Source organism: Mauremys reevesii, linkage group 6 (genome assembly GCF_016161935.1).
Source record: "Mauremys reevesii isolate NIE-2019 linkage group 6, ASM1616193v1, whole genome shotgun sequence".
NCBI lineage: Eukaryota > Metazoa > Chordata > Testudines > Geoemydidae > Mauremys > Mauremys reevesii.
The window spans coordinates 82,896,437-82,919,010 of NC_052628.1; the positions used below are offsets into that span (position 1 = coordinate 82,896,437).

At 40.8% G+C, this 22,574-nt stretch overlaps 1 protein-coding gene and 1 long non-coding RNA gene across 8 annotated transcripts in view; one reads left to right on the plus strand and one right to left on the minus strand.

Moving 5' to 3' along the window:
- LOC120408528 overlaps positions 1–20,350 on the plus strand; it is a 37,469-nt gene extending 17,119 nt beyond the window's left edge. For both annotated transcript variants that reach the window (XR_005600756.1, XR_005600755.1), the window contains exons 3-4: positions 5,309–5,482; positions 18,119–20,350. This is a non-coding gene — a long non-coding RNA (uncharacterized LOC120408528). The remainder of the gene's footprint in view (positions 1–5,308; positions 5,483–18,118) is intronic.
- Positions 1–22,574, minus strand: part of LRRC2 (leucine rich repeat containing 2) — a 93,590-nt gene that overhangs the window by 59,378 nt on the left and 11,638 nt on the right. For 3 of the 6 annotated variants that reach the window (XM_039545593.1, XM_039545594.1, XM_039545597.1), the window contains exon 2: positions 8,968–9,113. In XM_039545593.1, coding sequence (XP_039401527.1) covers positions 8,968–9,092 — 125 coding nt within the window. In that variant the 5' untranslated portion in view covers positions 9,093–9,113. Of the gene's footprint in view, positions 1–8,967; positions 9,114–16,502; positions 16,700–18,227; positions 18,311–22,574 lie in introns of those variants that run through there. The other 3 variants (XM_039545595.1, XM_039545590.1, XM_039545592.1) reach the window with 2 other exon arrangements.

Here is a 22,574-nt window from a genome sequence, read left to right on the forward strand (position 1 = left end):
GTTTCTATGAACCCAAATAACAGAACTCAAAAACTTAAAGTCTTATATTTTAAAAGGAGACTGACTCCAACCTCCAAATTAGTGCACACATTTCACACATGTAAATAACATTTGAATGCATGCAAATCAGATGGAAACCCATTTGATTTTTGCACTAAAACAGTCCTGCTTGCACTTGGAAATGCATAGGCATCTTTGCGTAGGCAAATGACTAAAGATGCAAATTATGCATGTAAATTTAGAGGCCATTTTTAGAACTCCTGGCCCAAGAGTATTTCTTGGGTTTGTAAGGATGAATAGTAGAATTCGGATGAGTAGGCTCTTCTTTAATGCATATGAGAACAGGATCAGCTCCAGAAAATAATGCTCATTATTAGGCCTATCCTATATGAATTTTGCCATTGATTTCAATAGGAGTAGGCTCACACTAAAGAAGTTACCAATATATATGTATACAACGGAGACCCTACATTGGTCATGGGTTTATGCTCATAATTTTGCAACTGGAAAAATATTTTCTCAACCTTTTTCAGCCATTGGAAATAATTGTTTTTCCCCGACTTTTTAGATTCAAGTAAAGAGTTTTTACCTAGAAAAGAAAAAAGAAAAAATGTCTAAAACTATGGTGTGTACATCATAGAAGAGGTGAAGTTAAAGGTTAGGTAATATATTTTACCCCTGCTAATTTCAACATCAATGTTACTTAGGGCTTGACTATGTGAAAAAGTTGCATCAATATAAATGAAGGTGATTTTAGAGACACATATTTTGATTTAAGGGTAGCTTATTTTGGTTTGGCTCAAGTCAATTAAAGAACAGGTGTAACTAAACCAAAATAAGCCATTCTTATACCAAAAGAAGAGTCTCCACAGAGCCTTTTGCCCCAGTTTAAACGTACTGGTTTAAAAGCCAATTTAAATTATACTGATGCAATTTGGTAATGGAGACAAGCCCTTCTATGAACCCAGAGATCACTGGCAAAACAAGGAGCAGGCAGTGGCAAGGCAAGAGTTAATAGAGAGTTCACACAGGAACAAGTAGGAAAAATCTAAAAAATACTGGTCTAATATACGTTGGGAAAAATAGGTCCAAGACACCTACATGCTATTTTCTAAAATTATTCTACCAGTGAGTGCATCTAATTAACTATAAAAGCTTTTTGTTGTTGTGAGTGAAAAGGTGGGCAAAACAGAAATGTGCAGAGAAAAATTAAAATAAACCCCAGACGGAAAAAGAGGGAAGACAAAAAGAAAAACAGTATTTGAACCATTAAAAAGCGGAAAACTAAAAAGTACCCAAACCCCTAGAGTTCTCTTCTCTGATATCTTAGAAATAATCCTAACTTAGATACCACTGCGGTGCTGCTCCTTCTTTGTACTCTCCTCCTCCACTTGTCCTCCAGGTATATGCATTCTATAATTGTTGAATTTTGATTCTGTGGCACAATCCTCACACATCCATAGAATTCCTTGATCGTCCACCAAAGAATTAAAAGTTTCACTGTGATCATTCAGTGAACTGAAAATTGGCTTTTTTGTGCCTTCCTTGCCCTTTACTCAGCCAGTCCCATAAATGGTTGTTTCATCTCTAGCTGGTTGAATTCAGGAAACCTGAAGTAAGTAGAAGAGGTGGGATCATAAAAATCTTCCCCCCGCCCAGAAGCAGGCCACCTCCATGCTGACCATTATTCCCAACCCAGGGAGACTTGAGGCAACACAATAAAACCCACAAAAGGCAAGATTTAGCTCTAAAACTTTTAACTGTGGTAACAACCAGGGAAGCATTAATGACAAGAGAATGTATTTTCCTCTGATATTTTACTGATAAAATGTAGAAAATACAAAAATTTAGAGGCAACACTACATTGTTAGTTGAGTACAATGCAGTTCCTCTGATAATTCAATTATGGATCAATGCAGCAAAAGAGGGACTGAATGCAAAAGAATTACAACAACTACAAACTCGATGACAAATTCAGCATGAATATAATCACACGGTGATGTAAGAGCAAAGAAGAAATTTTACATAGCTTTTTAATGTCAGCTTAATGCAATATGCTCTTCAGAGCTTTTATAAAACGATCTCGCATGGTCATCAGGTTAAGCATCATAGAGAAATACTGCATGCTGATGGAGAGTGAATTATACCAATGGGGCAACAAACATATCTGATTTTATCCAGTATGTGTCAGACTAAAGACATGGTCAATTCCAAGGGCAGATGTTCTAATCACTTGCAATCATTGCTTGTACCGCTGGGGCTGCATCACCAACCAAATATGAATCAATACAGCTTTCCTTACACAGAAAAAGACTTTTATATAGGCTTGGAAGAATTTGATTTTTATCGGTAAACATCGATTTTCACCACACACACACACAGACAAAAAAAATCATCTATAATAATCTAAATGTACAGATAGGCAAAGTGCTATCTGTAGCCTCTGTTGTGAGTGAGAAAATTCTATAAAACAGAGCAACAAATTCTTGGGTGGTTGGCGCCAGGGGCGGGGGGAGGCGGAGAAGGGTTGTTTTAAGAAAACACTCCACCAGCAACTATTTAACATTTCCAGTTCTTTTTAAATCTGTTAACATTTCTCTGAGGAAAGTAAGTAGGTTTCCAGTCTAAATGCTTTGTTTTGAAGACTGGCTTTCTTTTAAAGGCCCTGGAAAACCCAGGAACACATTTTCCCCTACAACAAATGCATAAAATGGTGAGGAAATCTTTTTATTGGACCAACCTCTTAACTCATCCACCTTGTCTCTCTAATATCCTGGTTTGAGAAAACTGGATTTGACATAACTTGCAGCCATCTTGTGTACATAGCGCCATCCCTCGCCTAAATGGAAGCGAGGACACCACATAGCGAGGACAAATTATTCCTAAGGCAGACAGAACAAAACCAGCTGCACACTGCAGTTTTACTGAGTGTGATAGATAAAGTGAAAGAACAGATTCATGAAAAGGGGGAAGAAATATGGGGAACTGACTTTGAATTTTTTTTGCTGAAGCTGCTTTGCTAATAAGGAAAATAATGAATTGTTATTGGCTATTGAGAGAAACAGTTACCACTGCTTTGGGTTCTGAAAGCGCTGGGTAACTCTGGGACCTATAGAGCAACATGTAAGATAGTTACAGAGATACAAACCTCATAAGCCCTAAAGTTTATTTTTTGTTCTTTTTATTAATTAGTAAAAGTGTTGCTGTTAAGCTGTGCAATAGGTTGATCCTTATCCTAACCATTAAGTAGCAGAGGGGTAACTGTGTTAGTCTGGATCTGTAAAAAGCAACAAAGAGTCCTGTGGTACCTTATAGACTAACAGACATATTGGAGCATAAGCTTTCAGGGGTGAATACCCACTTCGTCAGACACGTGCATCTGATGAAGTGGGTATTCACCCACGAAAGCTTATGCTCCAATACATCTGTTAGTCTATAAAGTGCCACAGGACTCTTTGTCAATCCTAACTGCTCATTAATGTTTCACTTGTTTTAAAGAGATGGCTATCATTCTCAAGGTATTTAAGAGATAATTTGGCCACAATTGAGCCCAGTGCAGTTGGGCATGTGGCATGAGTACATCATAAAAAGGGGAGTGTTCCTTTTGGGGCATGGAGATCATTCAAGTATGATCTGAGGCCTCAGTTCAGCAAAATACTTACGCATATGCCTAATGTTAAGCACGGAAGTAGTCACACTGGCTTCAATGAGGTTATTTCTGTGTTGATAGCTAGGTATATGAATAAGTACACCTTGCTGAAACAGAAGTCACTCTTGCCCTAGAAATCTGTCAACATTGTGATAACCTCACTACAGACCAATCGAGTATGAGTTTTCAGTGAGCTCTCAAGGTAGTATTTTTGAGGTATGGAGTAGGATCAGCAGAGATTGTGGCTATTTGTTTAAGTGTTACTGTTTTGGTTATCAGGGCCGGCTCTACCTTTTTTGCTGCCCCAAGCAAAAAAAAAAAAAAGAAAGAACGGCCAACGAACTGCCACCCCCTGAATAGCCAGAATGCCGCCCCTCAGAATGTGCTGCCCCAGGCACCTGCTTCCTCAGCTGGTGCCTGGAGCCGGCCCTATTGGTTATTGCTCATCTTGTCTTCAGTAAGACCTAGCCCAGTGGTTCCCAAACTGGGGTTCGTGAACACCTGGGGGTTCGCGAAATGTTACAGGGGGTTCTTGGGGAAAAATCCTAACCTACCGCACTCTTGTACAGGATTGCAGCTGAAGAATATGGGCAGTAATGTAACAGACAGAAAACTGTATTTCTGTTAATTATATTATGTATAAAGATCTATATGAGCAAATGCACATGAACAGAAACAAACTATATTGTTAAAATGGTAGTTAACATTGCATAATTACTTCTGTCCTAACCACCAATTTTCGAAGTATTCATAATTTTCCAAAACACTTGATTTGGACTAAGTGTGGTCAGAAAGTTTCTCTGAAATAGCTGAACCATTTTTTGCTCAGTGAAGGACCAAAAATAAAATACTTTCACTATTGTAAAAATTCTTATCGCTTAAAAAAATAGCCATGAGCAGTAAAACAACTGGAACTCGAACAATAAAGTCCAGCAGAGAAATAGAGGAGAGGCTTTGAGTGTTCTAGTGAGTTAGTTTTGATCAACAGTTATAAGCCTTTGAAAAAAAGTTGCACGCTGCACATCAACTGAATATTGTCCAGGCTTTTTTCATACATTCAGAAAGAGTCCAACTCATGGTTAACTTAGCTACACACTGAAAAAGTAAGTGAAGATAAGAAATGTGTGAGACAGTTCTGCAAGCTCTGCCTTATTCACTTCATGTTTTGTTGGTGGGCTGGGAATGAACCAAGGGTATTTACTGAGGGCTTGGCTACACTCGAAACTCCAAAGCGCGGCTGCGGGAGCGCTCCTGCGGCAGCGCTTTGAAGTGCGAGTGTTGTCGCGACGCCAGCACTGGGAGAGAGCTCTCCCAGCGCCGCAGGTACTCCACCTTCCCAAAGGGATTAGCTTACAGCGCTGGGAGCCGCGCTGGGACACCGTTTACACTGGCACTTTACAGCGCTGTAACTTGCTGCGCTCAGGGGAGTGTTTTTTCACGCCCCTGAGTGAGAAAGTTGCAGCGCTCTAAAGCGCCAGTGTAGCCAAGGCCTGAGCTACTTCTTGGGGAGAACCTTAGGTGGCTAGACTGGACATTTCCACATTTTTCAGAGCTTAATGGTGCAGTCTTAGCTTTGTATTAACAGTGTGTTTGTGTTTTAATTGTAGATTATAGCGTAAGTTATAAGGTACTTACCTTTTATTTATTTATTTTTTGAAGAAGAAGAAGACAGAAGGTGGAGATAGACTTCCACATGATGAGTGCACTTAACATACTACATGAAGCTTCTCTGACAGCATGCCGGATTTCTATTTACACGTCAGCATTACAGGATGCAACAAAAAAATCACTGAGTATCATCAGAATGTAGAAGAACCAATTTGAAGCTGTATTGTAAGCAACATTACTTACATTTTAAAATGATAGTCTTTATTTACATGCTGACATTGCATTAAACCAAACCCATTCCCACGCATTAGCTGCTGGCTCTATTCTCTACAATTTGTGTTGATTTCTATACAGATGTAGTGAACATACAGTACTGTACATCTCTAACATATTGTGGCTTATAATTTAAGCCATGATCTGGAAAATTTACCATGAGGTTTTCTGGTAGGTTTTGGGATCTTGAATAAAATAATCATTTACTCCTGGCCAGTGTTTTAAGAGACAGAAAGGCAAAACACTAAGCTACCTGCTGGCCTGTACAAGTGCCCCACTATTTAGCAATACACCCGCTTTTCTGAAAGTTTATGTAACCCATCTCCATTTCCGAAAAACACCTCACATACTTCTATCTCCCCAAGTGCATTGAAATACTAACACACAACTTTCAAGTGCTTTGGGAAGCATAGAGAACCTCCCTGCTTATGTAGAAAGTTGGTTTCTTTTCAATCCATTAAGTTCTTCTCCAAAATAGAAACAAGTTTGCAGAAAAAGCTTCATCCTAGCAGAAGCTGTCCCCCACCAGGGGTACAATCAACCTCTACCCAAACAAAGTCTTCCCTGGTGTGAGACCTTAAATAGAGAACAGCAACAACAGCAAATCTTTTCTTTCACTAGGGGCATAATAAATATCATTCCCTCTATAGCACTTATTCAACACACTCTGCTGCCTACTAGAACTGGGTTCATTCCACAACCTACCCCTGCTTGTTTGCTTTTCCCTTTCATACCCTACGCTTATGTAGCCCAGCTCCATTGGCTCCACTCCTTAATCCTTTTCTTTCTAATTTCACAACTCTGGAGAGCCAACAAGGAAACAGATGGCTACTTGGCTTTGCCACCACCGCTGTCACCACACAGCACAGAGTCCAAGTCAGGCCGGCTCTGCAGCTGAGTTGCCCCAGGAGCTCACAGCCCCACTGCTCAGAGCATTGCGAGCTGATGCTGCAGAGGACAGGGGGTACCAGGGGAGGGACCGGGGGCTAGCCTCCCGGGCCAGGAGCTCGGGGGCTGGGCATGACGGTCCCACAGCCTCATGTAGCCCATGGGCCGTAGTTTGCCCACCCCTGTTTTAACTGCTGGATCCTGCACCACTGGAATTAATGGGAGTTTTGAAATTAATTTCAAGAGGTACAATATCAATCCATAATAACACAGGCTTAGGTTCTGAAATATTTATACTGAGTAACATCTTATTCCTGGAGTACTCCCATTGAAATCAATGGGATTATACGGAGAGTGTGCTGCTTCTCAGCATAAATTAAGAGCATCGGAATCTGGCCTAGTGTTGTGGGACAAAGTATTGTATACATTTCAGGCTTTAAAAAATTTCCCTTGTGGCTATAGAAAGTTCAAATGCTATATATTGCTGTACTCTCTACCAAATCCTGGGCCTACCCTCATTGGTACAGAAAATATAATGAAGGAATTTGGAACCTCATTAATGAATGCAGTAAGATTGGGCAGAACGGATCACCAATCCTTGTTACTTTAGTAGAAGGGATGGGTAACGAGAAGCACAGATGTCAGCTACGGCGAGATTGTTGTCTTCATGGAAAACATGACTCACAGGACAGCTCTGGGTCTTGCTCCAGTCCACTGGCAAAAAGTGAGGTAGCTAAAATTAGCTGCATTGCAGCAGAAAAAACTACTCCTCACCATATTAAGGTGCCATCTTTTTTTCTCTCTGTTGAATTTCCCTGAGGTATGTCAGTTGTGGTTTGCTTTTGTACTAGCCAACACAAATAGGAAACAAAATAGTCTGTGGTTTGGAATGTTTAGAAAACCTACACTCTGTACAAATGAGTCAGAGAGAGAAAAGCAGAGAGATGGAGGGATGCACAAATTAGGGACCAGATTGTGGCCAGCCACTACATCATTGCCCAAAGGATGCATGGACTTTTCCTGCCTTTTTCCCCTTTGCAGGGGCCAGCAATAGTCTGGCTGGAAAGTGCAGGCCCTGGTTCCTCCTAACAACTTTGTGGGCACTAGTTACCTGAAAGGAGGCAAGAAGGTGAAGGTGAGGCCACTAGCCTGTGTCTCATCCCCTGAGCAGTCAGAGAAGCTGGCACAGAAAAAGCAGCACTTTCCACCCCCTTCAAGCAGCTTAACTGTCTTAGGGTTTTATACTGCAATCAATAGCAATGGATAAATCCCTGTGGGACTTCATGGACTCTCTGGCACTGTCTCCTTTTTGGGGTAAAAGCTCTGCTTAGGGTATGTTGTTTTGTCTTTGTTTGGTAGTGATTTAGGGACAGCAGGGGGTGTCAGTGTGTCATTGTTATGTTGGAAAAACTTTTTTCAAAGAAGAAGATTTTACAGCATTTCCAAAAGATTCTGGATTCGCCTGATCTCCTCTGGAAGTTTGCTCCATAGCCAGATCCCCTCGACAAGAGTGCTTTCGGTAATGTGCCTTGTCCTGGGCTTTTAAACAGTGATGTAGCTACTATCAGGCTGAGTTGCACCAGAGAACCCAGGAGTAACTCCTGCTGGGTCAGCCAGATTTCAGTCTAGGGATTTATGCTGTCCCTCCACCAAAGGGACCATTCAGCCCTAGGCACTTTTCAGCAAAGAGATTCTTTTCTTTTTTTTAATCTTCCCTGAGCAATAAATATGGTATCAGTCAAGTCCTGTAACTCCTGCATAGGTGCCAACTTTCTACATTCCTGAGGGGTGCTCGATACCTGTATCACCCCAGGCCTGCCCCCCACTCCAGCCCTGGAGCATTCACGGAGTCAGCACCTATGCCTACGCTATCTTCCTGGTATAATATTCCAGTTACTCTAATGGAGATGATCACAAAGAAACTGAAATATCATTTAAACAAATCATTAATAAACTATAATAAAGCAACCAGTATGAATAGTAGGGGTGAACGGTATTGTATTCAAGCCTTTGGTTTTGCATTTAGGTTGGGACAACAGAAGGCTCCTTTGATAGTTCTTTTGTTCTAGTCCCTCTTTTCTCCTTTATGGTATTCAACAACACTGTACCTGCATGTATATTTCTTCCTTTTTGTTTCTGCTGACAACACAACACATTTCTTACTATTGAATTTCACAAGTATATTTGAATGTATTTCACAATAAATGCAGTACCTTAATATTGCACTTTTCATGAACAAGAATAGAAGAGGGGGGAAGCACTTCTGTATTTTTTAATTAAATCTATACAATGAACTAGCAAAATATCCCATCAGTAAATTGCAGTCTACATACAAAGTTCAGTAACTAATAAGACAAGGCAATATACATATAATCTGTGCTGTATTTCTGGTACAGTCATTTGAGGGGAGGTTGGATTTGCTGACGCAACTTTCTAACCAACTAAATTAAATTGGATTCCTAGGATCATTTGACTATCCTTTGTATGTAATGAAATTAACAAATGTGTTAATGAATTCAGTTAAACAGAAGAATAGTAGGTTGGCTTACTTCTCTAATGAGCTTTGTGCTAATCTTTCCTTCTCCTTCTTTCGAACTTCTTTATGCTTCTTGACTTGAGTTTCCCAGAAGCCTCTTACGACAGAAATGTCAAATATTATCACCTGATGTCCCATGTTGCTGACATTAAGCTTTTCCTGTAAAAAATAAGTGTATCATTAAGATGTCATCATAAAAAGGGAAGAAAACAATTAATACAAATATTTAATGTTATGGTCCAGTTCCTTACAGCTTGCTTGGGGAAAAATGGACAAAGAAATATTAACTTGATTAAATATCATCCCAAAAAAATATTTTTTTCTTTAATGATGCAATTAACAATAATAGTAATAACAACAGTTTATAAAGTTCCTGTCAATCCCAAATGATCCTAAAGTGTTTACCAAATTTAAGCCGTCATCCTACTGACCTTTTTTCATGCTACCAATCCTTATTCCAATCAATGGGACTACTTGCACAAGTTAAGTGTTCATCATGTGATTAAGGCCTGCAGGATCAGTCCCATCAGATACAGAAATCACTTCATCTACTACTGAAATGCAATCACCAATTTGTGAAAGGTGGCAGTTGTTTAGTTGAACATAGCAATAGGACCTCCATTCAGCCAGGTACTTCACATGCCTACTTTTAAGCAAGCGATTGAGTACAGTTCTGAATTGGAGCCTAAGCCAGGAAGTAAAGTATGCTGTGTCCAGCCAAAACTGCAGAGAGAAATTAGATACAGGGCTATTACCTGCAGCCTGCACCTGCTCTTAGGGCTTGTCTACACTACACAGCTTTTAGCGACAAGGCTGCGTCGACACGGCCTTGTCACTAAAAGTCAGCGTGTGTGAATGCTCTCTGTCAGTATTTTGTCGGCACTTTGGCCGACAAAATACTTCCAGCCCTGTGAGCGGCATTCACTTTGTCGGCAGGAGAACGTTCCTGCCGACAAAACCACATTCACATTGCCACTCACGTCGGCAAAAGTTTTGTCTTTTGTGCGGGGGGGCTTTTTTGTTGACAGTGTCGCAGTGCAGACAAGCCCTTACTGAAGTCAATGGCTAAATTCCCATTGCTTTTAATAGGAGCAGTGTAGGAACTATTCTCTCTTGCTCAGAGTCATTGCTGAAGAGGTAATCATCTCAACTCGATTTTTTTATCATGAGATGCAGCTAATCTATCTATAGAGGGCTTTTGTTATGCCTACTTGTTCATAAAATGGTTCACTGAGCCAACATGAGGAAATCTTATAAAACAGAACTCTGAAAGCCTTTTTAAAATAATTGCTTCCACCAAGATAAAAACTGCTGTTTCTTCTCTTTTTTTAACTTCACTTGAGATTTCATTAGATGCCACTTTTATTACATTGTTCGTTAGTAAAACACACAAAGGCCTTGAGCTGTCAAGCTACTGTTGAACAAATAGTCTGTCCCTTACCTTAGTGTGTATTTTCAAGGTTTCAGCTATTAATTTTTCCAAGTTCATACTCTAATCACTGTTTCCAAGCCTCCTATCCTTCCATGGGGGTCACTAACAGTCTGGCCTTGAGTCAAAACACTTGGGGCAGGGGAAGGCGGGGAGAAGGTGGTCACCAAATCCCTATTTTTTTTTATTCTACCTTTTCTTAATGCTCTTTTTCTCTTAACCTACAAAATATCTCCATACAAGAGGGCATATTAAGAAATACAAACATACATTGTTTATCAACAAAGCACCCCAGTCTCCCCTAACCAAACCCTTGGGCTGACTTAGGCAAATGCAGACTGATAAGAACAACAAGTAGGGTTAGATCCTATTTGTTATATCTGTAAGAAATACCCTAAGTACTATCATGAAGATACAGTGCCTCTGAACTTTGGCGTAGGGATAGGTCACGTATTTTGCTATACCAGTGTCTTTTGTATCTTTGGATGACTGTATGAACTGTTTTCAGAGTAGCAGCCGTGTTAGTCTGTATCCGCAAAAAGAACAGGAGTACTTGTGGCACCTTAGAGACTAACAAATTTATGGCAGCATGAGCTTTCGTGAGCTACAGCTCACTACTTCGGATGCATAGAATGGAACACACAGACAGGAGATATTTATACATACAGAGAACATGAAAAGGTGGAAGTATACCAACAGGTATACCAACAGGAAGTATACCAACAGGAAGATTCTAATCAATTGAGATGAGCTATCATCAGCAGGAGAAAAAAAAATAAACCTTTTGAAGTGATAATTTAGATGACCCATAGAAGGTGTGAGGAGAATTAACATAGGGAAATAGATTCAATTAGTGTAAAGACCCAACCATTCCCAGTCTCTGTTTAAGCCTGAGTTAATTGTATCTAATTTGCATATTAAGTCGAGTTCAGCACTCTCTCTTTGGAGTCTGTTTTTGAAGTTTTTTTGTTGCAAAATTGCCACCTTCAAGTCTGTCACTGAGTGGTTATAAAGGTTGAAGTGTTCTCCCACTGGTTTTTTAATGTTATGATTCCTGATGTCAAATTTGTGTCCATTTATTCTTTTGCGTAGAGACAGTCCGGTTTGGCCAATGTACATTGCTGAGGGGCATTGCTGGCACATGATGGCATATATCACATTGGTAGATGTGCAGGTGAACGAGCCCCTGATGGCGTGGCTGATGTGATTAGGTCCTATGATGGTGTCACTTTAATAGATATGTGGACAGAGCTGGCATTGGGCTTTGTTGCAAGGATAGGTTCCTGGGTTAGTGTTTATGTTGTATGGTGTGCGGTTGCTGGTGAGTATTTGCTTCAGGTTGGGAGGCTGTCTATAAGCGAGGACTGGCTTGTCTCCCAAGATCTGTGAGAATGAGGGATCATCTTTAAGGATAGGTTGTAGATCTTTGATGATGCGCTGGAGAGGTTTTAGTTGGGGGCTGTAGGTGATGGCTAGTGGCGTTCTGTTATTTTCTTTTTTGGGCCTGTCCTGTAGTAGGTGACTTCTGGGTACTCTTCTGGCTCCGTCAATCTGTTTTTTCACTTCAGCAGGTGGGTATTGTAGTTTTAAGAATGCTTGAAAGAGATCTTGTAAGTGTTTCTCTCTGTCTGAGGGATTAGAGCAAATACGGTTGTATCTTAGAGCTTGGCTATAGACAATGGATTGTGTGGTGTGTCCTGGATGGAAGCTGGAGGCATGTAGGTAAGTATAGCGGTCAGTGGGTTTCTAGTATAGGGTGGTGTTTATGTGATCATCGCTTATTAGCACAGTAGTGTCTAGGAAATGGACCGCTTGTGTGGATTGGTCTAGGCTGAGGTTGATGGTGGGATGGAAATTGTTAAAATCATGGTGGAATTCCTCGAGGGTTTCTTTTCCATGAGTCCAGATGATGAAGATGTCATCAATGTAGCGCAAGTAGAGTAGGGGCGTTAGGGAACGAGAGCTAAGGAAGCGTTGTTCTAAGTCAGCCATAAAGATGTTGGCATACTGTGGGGCCATGCGGTTACCCATAGCAGTGCCACTTACTTGAAGGTATATATTGTCCCCAAATGTGAAATAGTTGTGGGTGAGGACAAAGTCACAAAGTATGAACTTTACCTTTCCTGCTTGTAAAGAAGCTTCTGTTGTTTGTTTATATCTGAGTGTTAACAATGAAGCAACAAATAGCTCCCAGCGTCTCTTCAACCTACTGCTGACAACAGCAGAGTCAAAACCCCATGAATAGCAATGTCATGAGAACACTGACCTTATTCCTCTATGGAAAGCTTTGTCTATAATCAGATGTGTTGTACAAACACTAAGGCCATGTCTACACTAGCGAGCTTACAATGGCACAACTGTACCGATGCAGCTGTGCCACTGTCAGATCGTTCATGTTGCTCTCCCGTTGGCATAATTAAACCATGGCCAGTGAGTGGCAGTAGCTATGTCAGCGGGAAAGCGTCTCCTGCCAACACAGTGCTGGCCACAACGGTCCTTCTGTCGGAGTAACGTATGTTGCTCAGAGGGGTATTTTTTTTCACACCCGAGTGACATAAGTTATACCAACAGAAGTGCTAGTGTAGACATAACCTAACTTTACTATCAATTTACAGTTTGCCACTTAGGAGAAAATATTCTTCTCTACTTCACAGGTAGCTGGGTTAGCTGCTAGAGACCTTCACATGAGGAAGGTGGCAGGAATCCTTTCTGTATCACAGTTTCATCATGCTCCCCCATGTGCCCAGTCATCCTGAACAAAACTCAGCTCCCTTTCCTCCCCGTCCTTGCACCGGCAGATGTGGGAGTAGTCTCGGCCATGAGTGAGAGGGGTCTCAAGTTCTGCACGCAGCTTCTGCCTCTAACTAGAAGGAAGCAGTAGGTGAGAGAGGAGAATACACTGAAACCAGCATATTTCTTATCTTGTGTGGGCTTTCACCATCCAGGCCAGAGGAGCATTTGCTCTAATGTCTGCAAAGTTTACTCTTTAACTGTATTGAGTCTGCAGCTGAATACCTTCTTCCATGGATGAGGTCTGCTTCTGAATTATATTACAGATCATCAAAGCCCCTTTCTCGGATGATGCATTGTTATAATGTTCACTCCGTCTTATGAAGTGTTAGTGAGACAGGATCATGAAAGCAAGGCTCTTTGGTAATATACTACAGTATAATGAAAGCACAGTGCCTTCCAGGGAAGAAAGGCTCCAGGACTATAAAGTGAAAGCAAGGGTATGATTTACAATAGCCTCACCTCTGGAAAGAGGAGTTCTGCATATGGGAGTCAATGGTAGGAGATAATTTTACCACTTGTAATTCACACTCACATATGGGCAATTTAGTGGGCCTTAATCAATATCCTCAAATGTAACACACTGGGCCAGATTCATCCCTGGTGTATCTTTATTGATTTCAGTAGAGTTTGATCAGGAACTAAGATCATCCATTAACTATAATTCATGGCTATTGTAAAGAATATTGTAAAATCTTTGCCTGCTGTTTAAGGGAATATGATTCATTGCATACAGACTATTTTTCAAAGTAGTGTATATTATTTTTAAATAATTAAATTGGGGGTGAAATGTCCTTTTCTGGTATCAACTGCTGAATGATTTTAAAGTACCATTATAAATACGTAGTTCCAACATTATCTCATAGCTGCAGGCTATAGAAGTTGGATGTTGTTGTTCTCATACCTCATTCTTTCTGCTTTTTTTATTTTCACATTTGTTTTCCAGACATAAAGGGATTTAAAATCGATTTTCTGTTTTACTTATTCTTCAGAAATACAACTTAGGGCCCAGTCCTGAAAACTTGTACTCATGTGAGTACTTTTAAAATGAGTAGGCCCATTGAAGTCAATGGGCATAATCGTTGGATAAATCTATTTGTGTACATAAGGATTGGTAGAATCAGGGCCCAAAAGGCCAAGAATAAAGAGATGGTATTTATCAGATATTTTACTGAAATAATTGTAGCATTTATGCACAACTCCATCATCAGGATGAGTATCTGCTAAGTATCTGGCATGCATAACAACAGGCACCACAGGCTATGACTCGTATTCATTTTTGAAAAAAATCTATAATTGCCTGTCCAATGTTCTAGGTGCTTATCCCATAAACAAAAAAATTATTAGTATTAAGGTAACACCTAGGAACCCTACTTGAGAACTTGGATCCCACTGTGTTAGGTACTGTACAAATACAGAACCAAAAGACAATCCCTGCCCCAAGAAGCTTACAATTTCACAATACAAACATAAACAAGGACTACACATAAATATATCTACCTCAGCCCACACGATCCTCACCAGCTTTAACCAAGAGAGAAAAAAAGATGGCCTTTGCAATGTGTTCAGAAGATTAATAAATCTGGGCCTGGCAGATCAAGTGAGGAAGCAAGGGCCAGAAATGACGACTTCTCACTGAGGCCTGGTCTACACTAGGAATTTAGCTACATCTCTCAGGGCCATAAAGAATTCTGGTGTAGACAGCGCTTCCATCAACCTAGCTATTGCCACCTTGGGAGGTGGATTACCTTTGCTGATAGGAGAAGCCCTCCCATCAGTGCACCACTGTAGCATTTTCAGTTTAAACATACCCTGAGAATGCCCTGCCAGCAGCTCCCTCTCATTTATACCGAGGGAGCGCCAGCTAAAGCACTTTGGTTAAACTCACCTGTGGAAGTATGTCATGGGAAGAGTGGCGATCTCTGAGGTAAACATGAACCAAACAACTTAAGACTTTTTAAGTTAAAACTAACACTGAATTCCACTCAGAAGCGCCATGGAAACCAGTGCAAATCACAGAACATGTGCTCCAAATGTGCAGTTTCTCTTAATAAACAGGCTGCAGCATCCTGCTTTAGCTTCTGAATGGCACCAAATCATAGCCCTGGGTTGAGCACAACCCATTTATCTAATTTTGAAGCAATGAAAGCATGAGTAATTGTGGCAAGAGCCACACTGTAGAGATAAATCACACTCATCTTGCCTGGTGCATATGGAAGAAAGAACTCTTTGGCAGCCATTACTTAGGACTCCAGGAGTAAAAAGGTCTACCAACTCTTCCAGCTGCTTCTACCAGCCCACCATCATTACTTCTGTCTTGTTGGGAGTGAATTGCAGCCAGCGAGTGCTCATCCAAGCCCCCCAGTTCATTTAAGCACCTATTTATATAGTGGCCTAGGTGTGTGTGGCACCTTACAATTTACTTTCTTCTGAGCACAGTTCTCACTGATGGATGTCATGTGGCTATACTGTAGTAACAATACATTAAAAAAGAAAAGACCATAATAAAAGTCATATTATAAAAGTGGCCATTTAATAATAAAGTTGATATAAGTCACTTAGATATTTCTTCCTTTAACTTTTCCATTAAAGATCAAGTTAATGCTATTTTAAGCAGCAGCAATAATAAAAATGTGCAGATAACTGGTATGCAAAAACTGAGCTTGTCTCCTGCATTGTTTTCTATTTACATATTTCTAGATTGCCTATCACTGTAGCACAATGTCTAGGTAACAATTTTCATTAATCTGTTCAAATTCTACTCTTAGTTAAATTAACTGATCTCATAAACGAGATTCCCCTTTATCATTATTCTCATCGCACCTTGATTCTGAGACAGTTTCTCACTGGGTTATTCATTAATTAGGTCTTTTAATTGTGGATTAATTATCAGTTGAATTACAGTATTCCTTATACTTGTCAACTCTTGTAGCACTAATGTTTTTGTCATCAAGCATGATAGATGTTACATTTGCAAGGGGATTTATTACAGATGTATTTCCCCAGTACCTCAGTGAACAGACAGACAATCTATTCAGCAAAGTGATTCTTTCTCCTACAATGGAGCCAAAAAAATGTTTTGCTGATGTTTGTGGTATATTTTCTTCCTTTTATTTACTGGACTTCACTGAGAAGCTGACTAATTTTCATAAATATTGGAAGAGACCTGCTATATTTAAAATGAAGCTGAATTTGGGGACATGTCTATGTGAAAGGGAAAACTGAAATTTCAAAATAAAGCACAATATTTTTTAATGAAGGAATCATATAGGCTCTTAGCTACAATATATCTCTGTTAATTAAAAACAGGAAAATTAAGGTCCACTTACCTCAGGGCTATTTTATGTCACCAGTTTTTAAGCAGGATACCCCATTGACTTAGCCCCTGGTTGACTTAAGGACTACAGCCTTGGTTCTCAGGTCTGGACAAGTACCACATGGTATAGGACCCTAGTTTTAAACTACTTTTATCCTTTCCATATTCCAGAGTCTTCCAGAGGCAAGTTTAGCCCCCTTCAGAGATTATAGCATCCTAAGGCTCTTTCTACACTGGGCTCAGTTGCCCATGGAGCCATTGTGTCCCTTCCTTCTAGCCACACCTTCTTCTGCACGAGTCACATTCCCTTCACAGGGATCTGTGAAAGGGGATGTCAGCAAGCCATTTTGCTAGCGTTCTGCACCATTCCCTTACATGAGAGGTATTCCCTGGCCAGTTTAAGACCCTTTTATTTTGCAGGAACAGAGTAAAATGCCTATGTCTGACCTGCGAATCAGGCCCCACATCTGCCCCAGTTACTGCACTTGGAAGGAACACTTCAGCTATCAGTCTCAAAATCATGGGAGCTGGGGCAATGTGCTCTTGCCAGCTCAGTTCCTTCATACTCTGATGCCACGGTGATGAGTGCAGTATAAGAATTTAGGGCACACCAGTTAGATAGATTAGAAGAAGGGCTGCTCTAAATTACTCCTGCTTCAGTGACTATATTATGCCATCAAGACTTGTCACCTCAGGGCCACTCCACTGGCTGAGGAGCTCTGGAGGACAGTACACTCCAGCTCTGCCTCCTCCTGATTATGCACATGTCCTCAGCCTCCCCAAGAATTCCCTCTACATGCTTTGATATGTAGGGACCAGGTGGCACAGAGCTGGTGACACCAGGTTTACATCCCCCAGGGATTCACTTTCCATCAGGGCAGTCCTTAGCTTCCCCATTAAAGCAGTTCTCTATCTCCTTTGTGCTGTCAGAGAGGTGCGTAGAGGATGGAGCCAGCACCCAAGATCTGAACCTTTGTGCACTGGGTGGTATCACAGATCTTCTCAAGGATGCTGAGTTAGTTGCTATAGAGGTTCACACAGTGCATGCTCATAGTTTTTGGGGCGTGGAGATGTTCAGTACCATTTTAGCCTACAGTAAGGAACACATCCTCATATCACAGCGATGGACACCATACAAATACTTTTACTAAAGACAACTATGTTTAACTTAAAATGGTATGTTTTCTTCACAAAGATCTATTAGCTGGTTAGATTTCCTCTACCAGTGCTAGATTAGGTGTAAGTGGCCTTCAGAGGCTGAAGTTCTATAACTCTTTTTCGATTCTACCGTAAATTTTGACAGCTAGTGAAAATAAATGACCAATCTCTCCAACCATTTATTTTATTGAAAAGCATTTTCACACCAACATATGTCCTTGAGATGTAATAGCAAAGGTTTATTACAGTGCAGACATGGAGAGAGCAAATATCTGGAGTCATAAGCATTGTGTGTGTATAATACAACACGCTGGGTTGAACTTGTCCCAGGTGTAAGTCTATTGAAATCAGTGGAGTTACACCGGGGGTGAATTTGGCCAGCTATCTTTAAAATATAAAACACTCTTAGGGTGCAATATGCTGCATCTATCTCTGTTCTCTTTCTCATATACATATCTTTCTCTTTTGCAGTTCATTAGAAGCAACAAAGACCTGATGACAATTTCTCCTTCCTGCTTCCCACCCTGACCCCATGAATCCAAAGAAACTGTAAACTGTAACCAGCAAAATTGTCACTTACCTACAACTAAAGGAACACAAGCGTCCAGAGCTCCGGTTATGCACTGTGGTTAGTTAATTGGGGACGCTGAGGTTGTTTACAACAGCAACATAGTTTATGCTGAGCCAGATCTGTTTGAACCCCACAGCTGACTAGCCTTCCACATGCACTAATATGCTATATTTGTACAATGATAACATGATCTGTGGTCTCAGAACAGAGACACGTGCAAGATAAAATATCTATACTGCATGACTCAACAGTACGAGAAACAGCAGTGTTAATAGAATAGCATCTTACTTGAACTATGGAATAGTGAGAGAGCTAACATTACTTGGAACTGTAACCTAAAGTTATTTAAACCACACACAGGTGCCTGTGTACTTTTCCACTTGAAAATGTCATGGGTAATCCATACTTGAAATTAGTTAAATAATTTTCTGTTGTTACTGTAAAATCCTTGCAATTAACATAATTTTTATAGACAAGAAACCTGTTAATACAAGGAAATGAAAAGAGAAAGGGATACGGAAATCCCCTTCAAAGGCAAAGACAATCAACACTACCCCCATCCCCTCTATTTCAGATCCTTTTTGAAGTTTTATTAAACTGTAGGTAAAAGCTGTTCGCTGTAACTCTGGTTATAAGGTTGATATTAGAATGACCCATCTAAAAATGCTTCTGTTTGGTAACAAAACAAAGCATTTTGATTATAGTCTCTCTCTTGAGTTCAAATCTAAAGCGATCAGATGATGGGTTACAATAGGGGGGAGAGCAAACATCAAGTCCTAATCTGAACCACCATAAATTTCAGGATGGCTGTTTTCAGATTCAAATTCATAGATTCAAATCTACTCCGGTTGTTTTAGTTCTGAGCTGGATCCAGAACCAGAAAAAAGTTTTACAGTTTTTGTTCTGACGTGAACAATATCTCTTGAGAACTGTTCTTGTGAGATTTTATCCCCAGATGGTGATCACCTGATTCTGTGAGTAACTAATCTCTTGCGAGTGCCATCATTTAGGGACAAAGTCTCACAAGAATAAACATTGAGAGAGTTCATAACCCAAACTCGAATCCTAGCCCTGATTAGGCCTTGAAACTAAACCTGAATCCCAGCTAAATGTAATCCGTATTCCAATCTTAACAGTATGGCCCATCACTAGATTACATAAAGTGGGCCAGATCTTCATTCCCATGCCATCCACTGCTGCCCATTCTTGCTCCTCTAAGGTGCCAGAAGCTGGAAATCCATCCCAATGGGACAGCTGTGTGTTCTCCTTGCCCAGGAGAATCCCAAAGCAGGTTAAAGACATATAGTGTGCTCTGTGTCATCTGCTCCTAGCCCAGGCCCAACTCAGAGAGCATATTCTTCACTGTGATATTATTATGATCTGAGTATGGCATAATTATGCAAGATAAGTCATATGAAGTATCACTGGAGAAGTTATGATTTGCTGAATATGATTAGCCTATGTCTCATTTTTGCATCTGAAGTTATGACTAGTGACTGTGTACCTGTATTTCAAATGCAGTTACACCTGGGTAATGCCCACTACACAAGATGCTTTCAGGCTAGATAGCTGATTGGGAAGGGCCCGTTCAGGGCAATGGGCCATTAGGAAAAAACAATAGGCCTTAGGAGAAGCTTATCTCCCACCTGGGAAGCCTTCCTGAGAATGCTACAGAGAGCCTCCTTCTAGCAATGGCTGCTATGACTCTACAAAGACATGTTATGAGAATGCTACAGAGAGCCTCCTCCTGCTATGACTCTACAAGGACATGTTATGAGACCAGATGTCGCTAGGCTCCATCTTGGGGTGTCAGTGTTTTTCCACAGACTGGAACCAAGCTTTGAGAACAATGGGTTCCCGCTCTATGCAAAAGCTATATAAGGCAGGGAGTGACATCATCTGGGGTTCTTCACTCCCCACCCAAGAAGACTCCTAAAAACACCTGAGGAACAAAGACTGAGTCTCAAGGGATTTCTAGCCTGTGAATGAAACACCTCAGGATTCCAAGCTATAAAGCCAGTGCAGCTTGTCCCTTAAGAATCTGAAGCCTGCATGTATTATCTCTTAGGGTAAGAATCTGCTAGTTATGTCCAATCAATTAGTATATTAAGCTTAATTTGTGTTTTTTATAATTTGCTAGGTGATCTGCTTTGATCTGTTTGCTATCCCTTATAATCAATCACTTAAAATCTTTTGTAGTTAATAAACTTGGTTTTGCTTTATCTAAGCCAGGGAGTTGGAGTGAAGTGTGTGGGAATCATAACTCATGGGCAAAGGCTGTTGTATATTCCCCTCCACATTGAGGGATGAGGGTGAATTTTATGAACGTATGCTATAGAGTTCCCTGTGCAGCGCAAGATGGTATCATTTTGGGGTTTATACTCCAGAGGAGGTGCATGTCTGAGGAGCAGGGAGTTGCCTTATCTGTATACTTCCTAGGCAGGGTGTGACGGTTTGGATCACAGAAACCCCCTTGGGGCTGCCAACTGATGTGCCAAGACTACTTCTGCCCCTGCTTTCCTGCCATGGCAGCTTAGGACTTCAGTGCCCTGCTTGGTTTGAGCCAGACCCACTAGCCTGCTGCAAACCCAGACCCAGGGTCTGAACCACGTCCCCTAATAGCTGTAGGCTTGACTGAAAGCAACTTACAGAAGTGTTCCTGTATTTAATACTCAGATGTCCAATTCCCAATGGGGTCCAAACCCCAAATAAATCCATTTTACATGGTATAAAGCTTATACAGGGTAAACTCATAAATTGTTCGCCCTCTATAGCACTGATAAAGAGATATGCACAGCTGTCCCCCGCCCCCCGGATTAATACATACTCTGAGTTAATTAATAAGTAAAAAGTGATTTTATTAAATACAGAAAGTAGGAGTTAAGTGGTTCCAAGTAGTAACAACAACGTGACTTACCAAGTAAAATAAAATAGCACACGCAAGTCTATGTCTATGTCTAAGAAACTGAATACAAATAAAACCCCACCAGTTCCAGTAAGCTTCCTTTTACAGACTAGTCTCCTGCTAGTCTGGGTCCAGCAATCACTCACACCTCCTATAGTTACTGTCCTTTGTTCCAGTTTCTTTCAGGTATCCTTGGGCATGGAGAGACTCTCTCTTTGCCAGCTGAAGAAAAAATGGAGGAGTTTCCCAGGGGTTTAAATAGACTCTCTCTTGTGGGTGGAGACCCCCTCCTCATTCCTATACAAAGTCCAGCTCCAAGATGGAGTTTTGGAGTCATATGGGCAAGCCACATGTCCATGCATGACTCAGTTTTTACCAGCCAAGCCACATTCCTGGAAAGGCTCAGATGTGGATTGGCATCTTCAAGTTCATTGTTGGCTTAAATGGTTTTTGATTGCACACTTAATTTGCACTTTTCTCAAGATGCTGACCAAATGCTTTACTAGGCTAGTTAAAATCAAGCCAGTACACAGCCAATATTCATACTTTGAATACAAAAATGATACATGCATACAAATAGGATAAATACATTCAGTAGATCATAACCTTTACATAGATATGTTACATGGCATATGTAGCCTAAAACATATTCCAGTTATGTCACATATACAATCATAAGCATATTCCATAAAGCCTTATGGGAGGCACCATCACACAGGGTCTGGTCAGAAAGCCTGCACGTAACTGCAGCTGGGTGTGTCCCTACCTGCATGTATGCTTGTGAAAGTGCAGGCTAGAAGGCTAGGCAGCTTGTCACAGCAGTACAGTGTGAGAGGGAGCCTGGGCTGGTGGGTCAGGGGACTCAGTAGTACCCCAGTTCCAGGTGGTATCCCAGTGTGAACCCGTCACAGTGGACTCCAGTGTTCCGGGGCCTTTCTAGGGGTCATGAGTCACAGCAGCCTGGAGGAAACCTTCTATTCCCCCTCAACCTTGGATGTGCCAAGACATACCTGAGAATCTAGTGCAGTATGTTTGCCAGTAGAAATGTAACCAGAAGCATTTCTGTTTCTGTTCCTCTACACTGATGAATTTTTCTTACCTACATCTGTACAATAACTATGGTGACTTCAGTCCAATTTGGGGGGAAATTCCTAGAAATTTTTTTTTCCTTTTTCTCCCTATGAAATTCTCTCTCTCTCTCTCTCTCACACACACACACACACACACACACACACACACACACACACACACACACACTTTCACTCTATGAGTACACTGGTCAATTTCATTTATAGGGAATTCTGCTATGGGACTTTCAATATTTGATGATGCCAGCCTTTTCTCTATCCCCATTTTTATATCTCTGTGCTGGTGCCCCATTTATTTTTCTGTTGTAAAAAAAAAAAAAAATTCTTTTGGCCAGAATTTGCAGGAGGAGGAAATACGTTTTT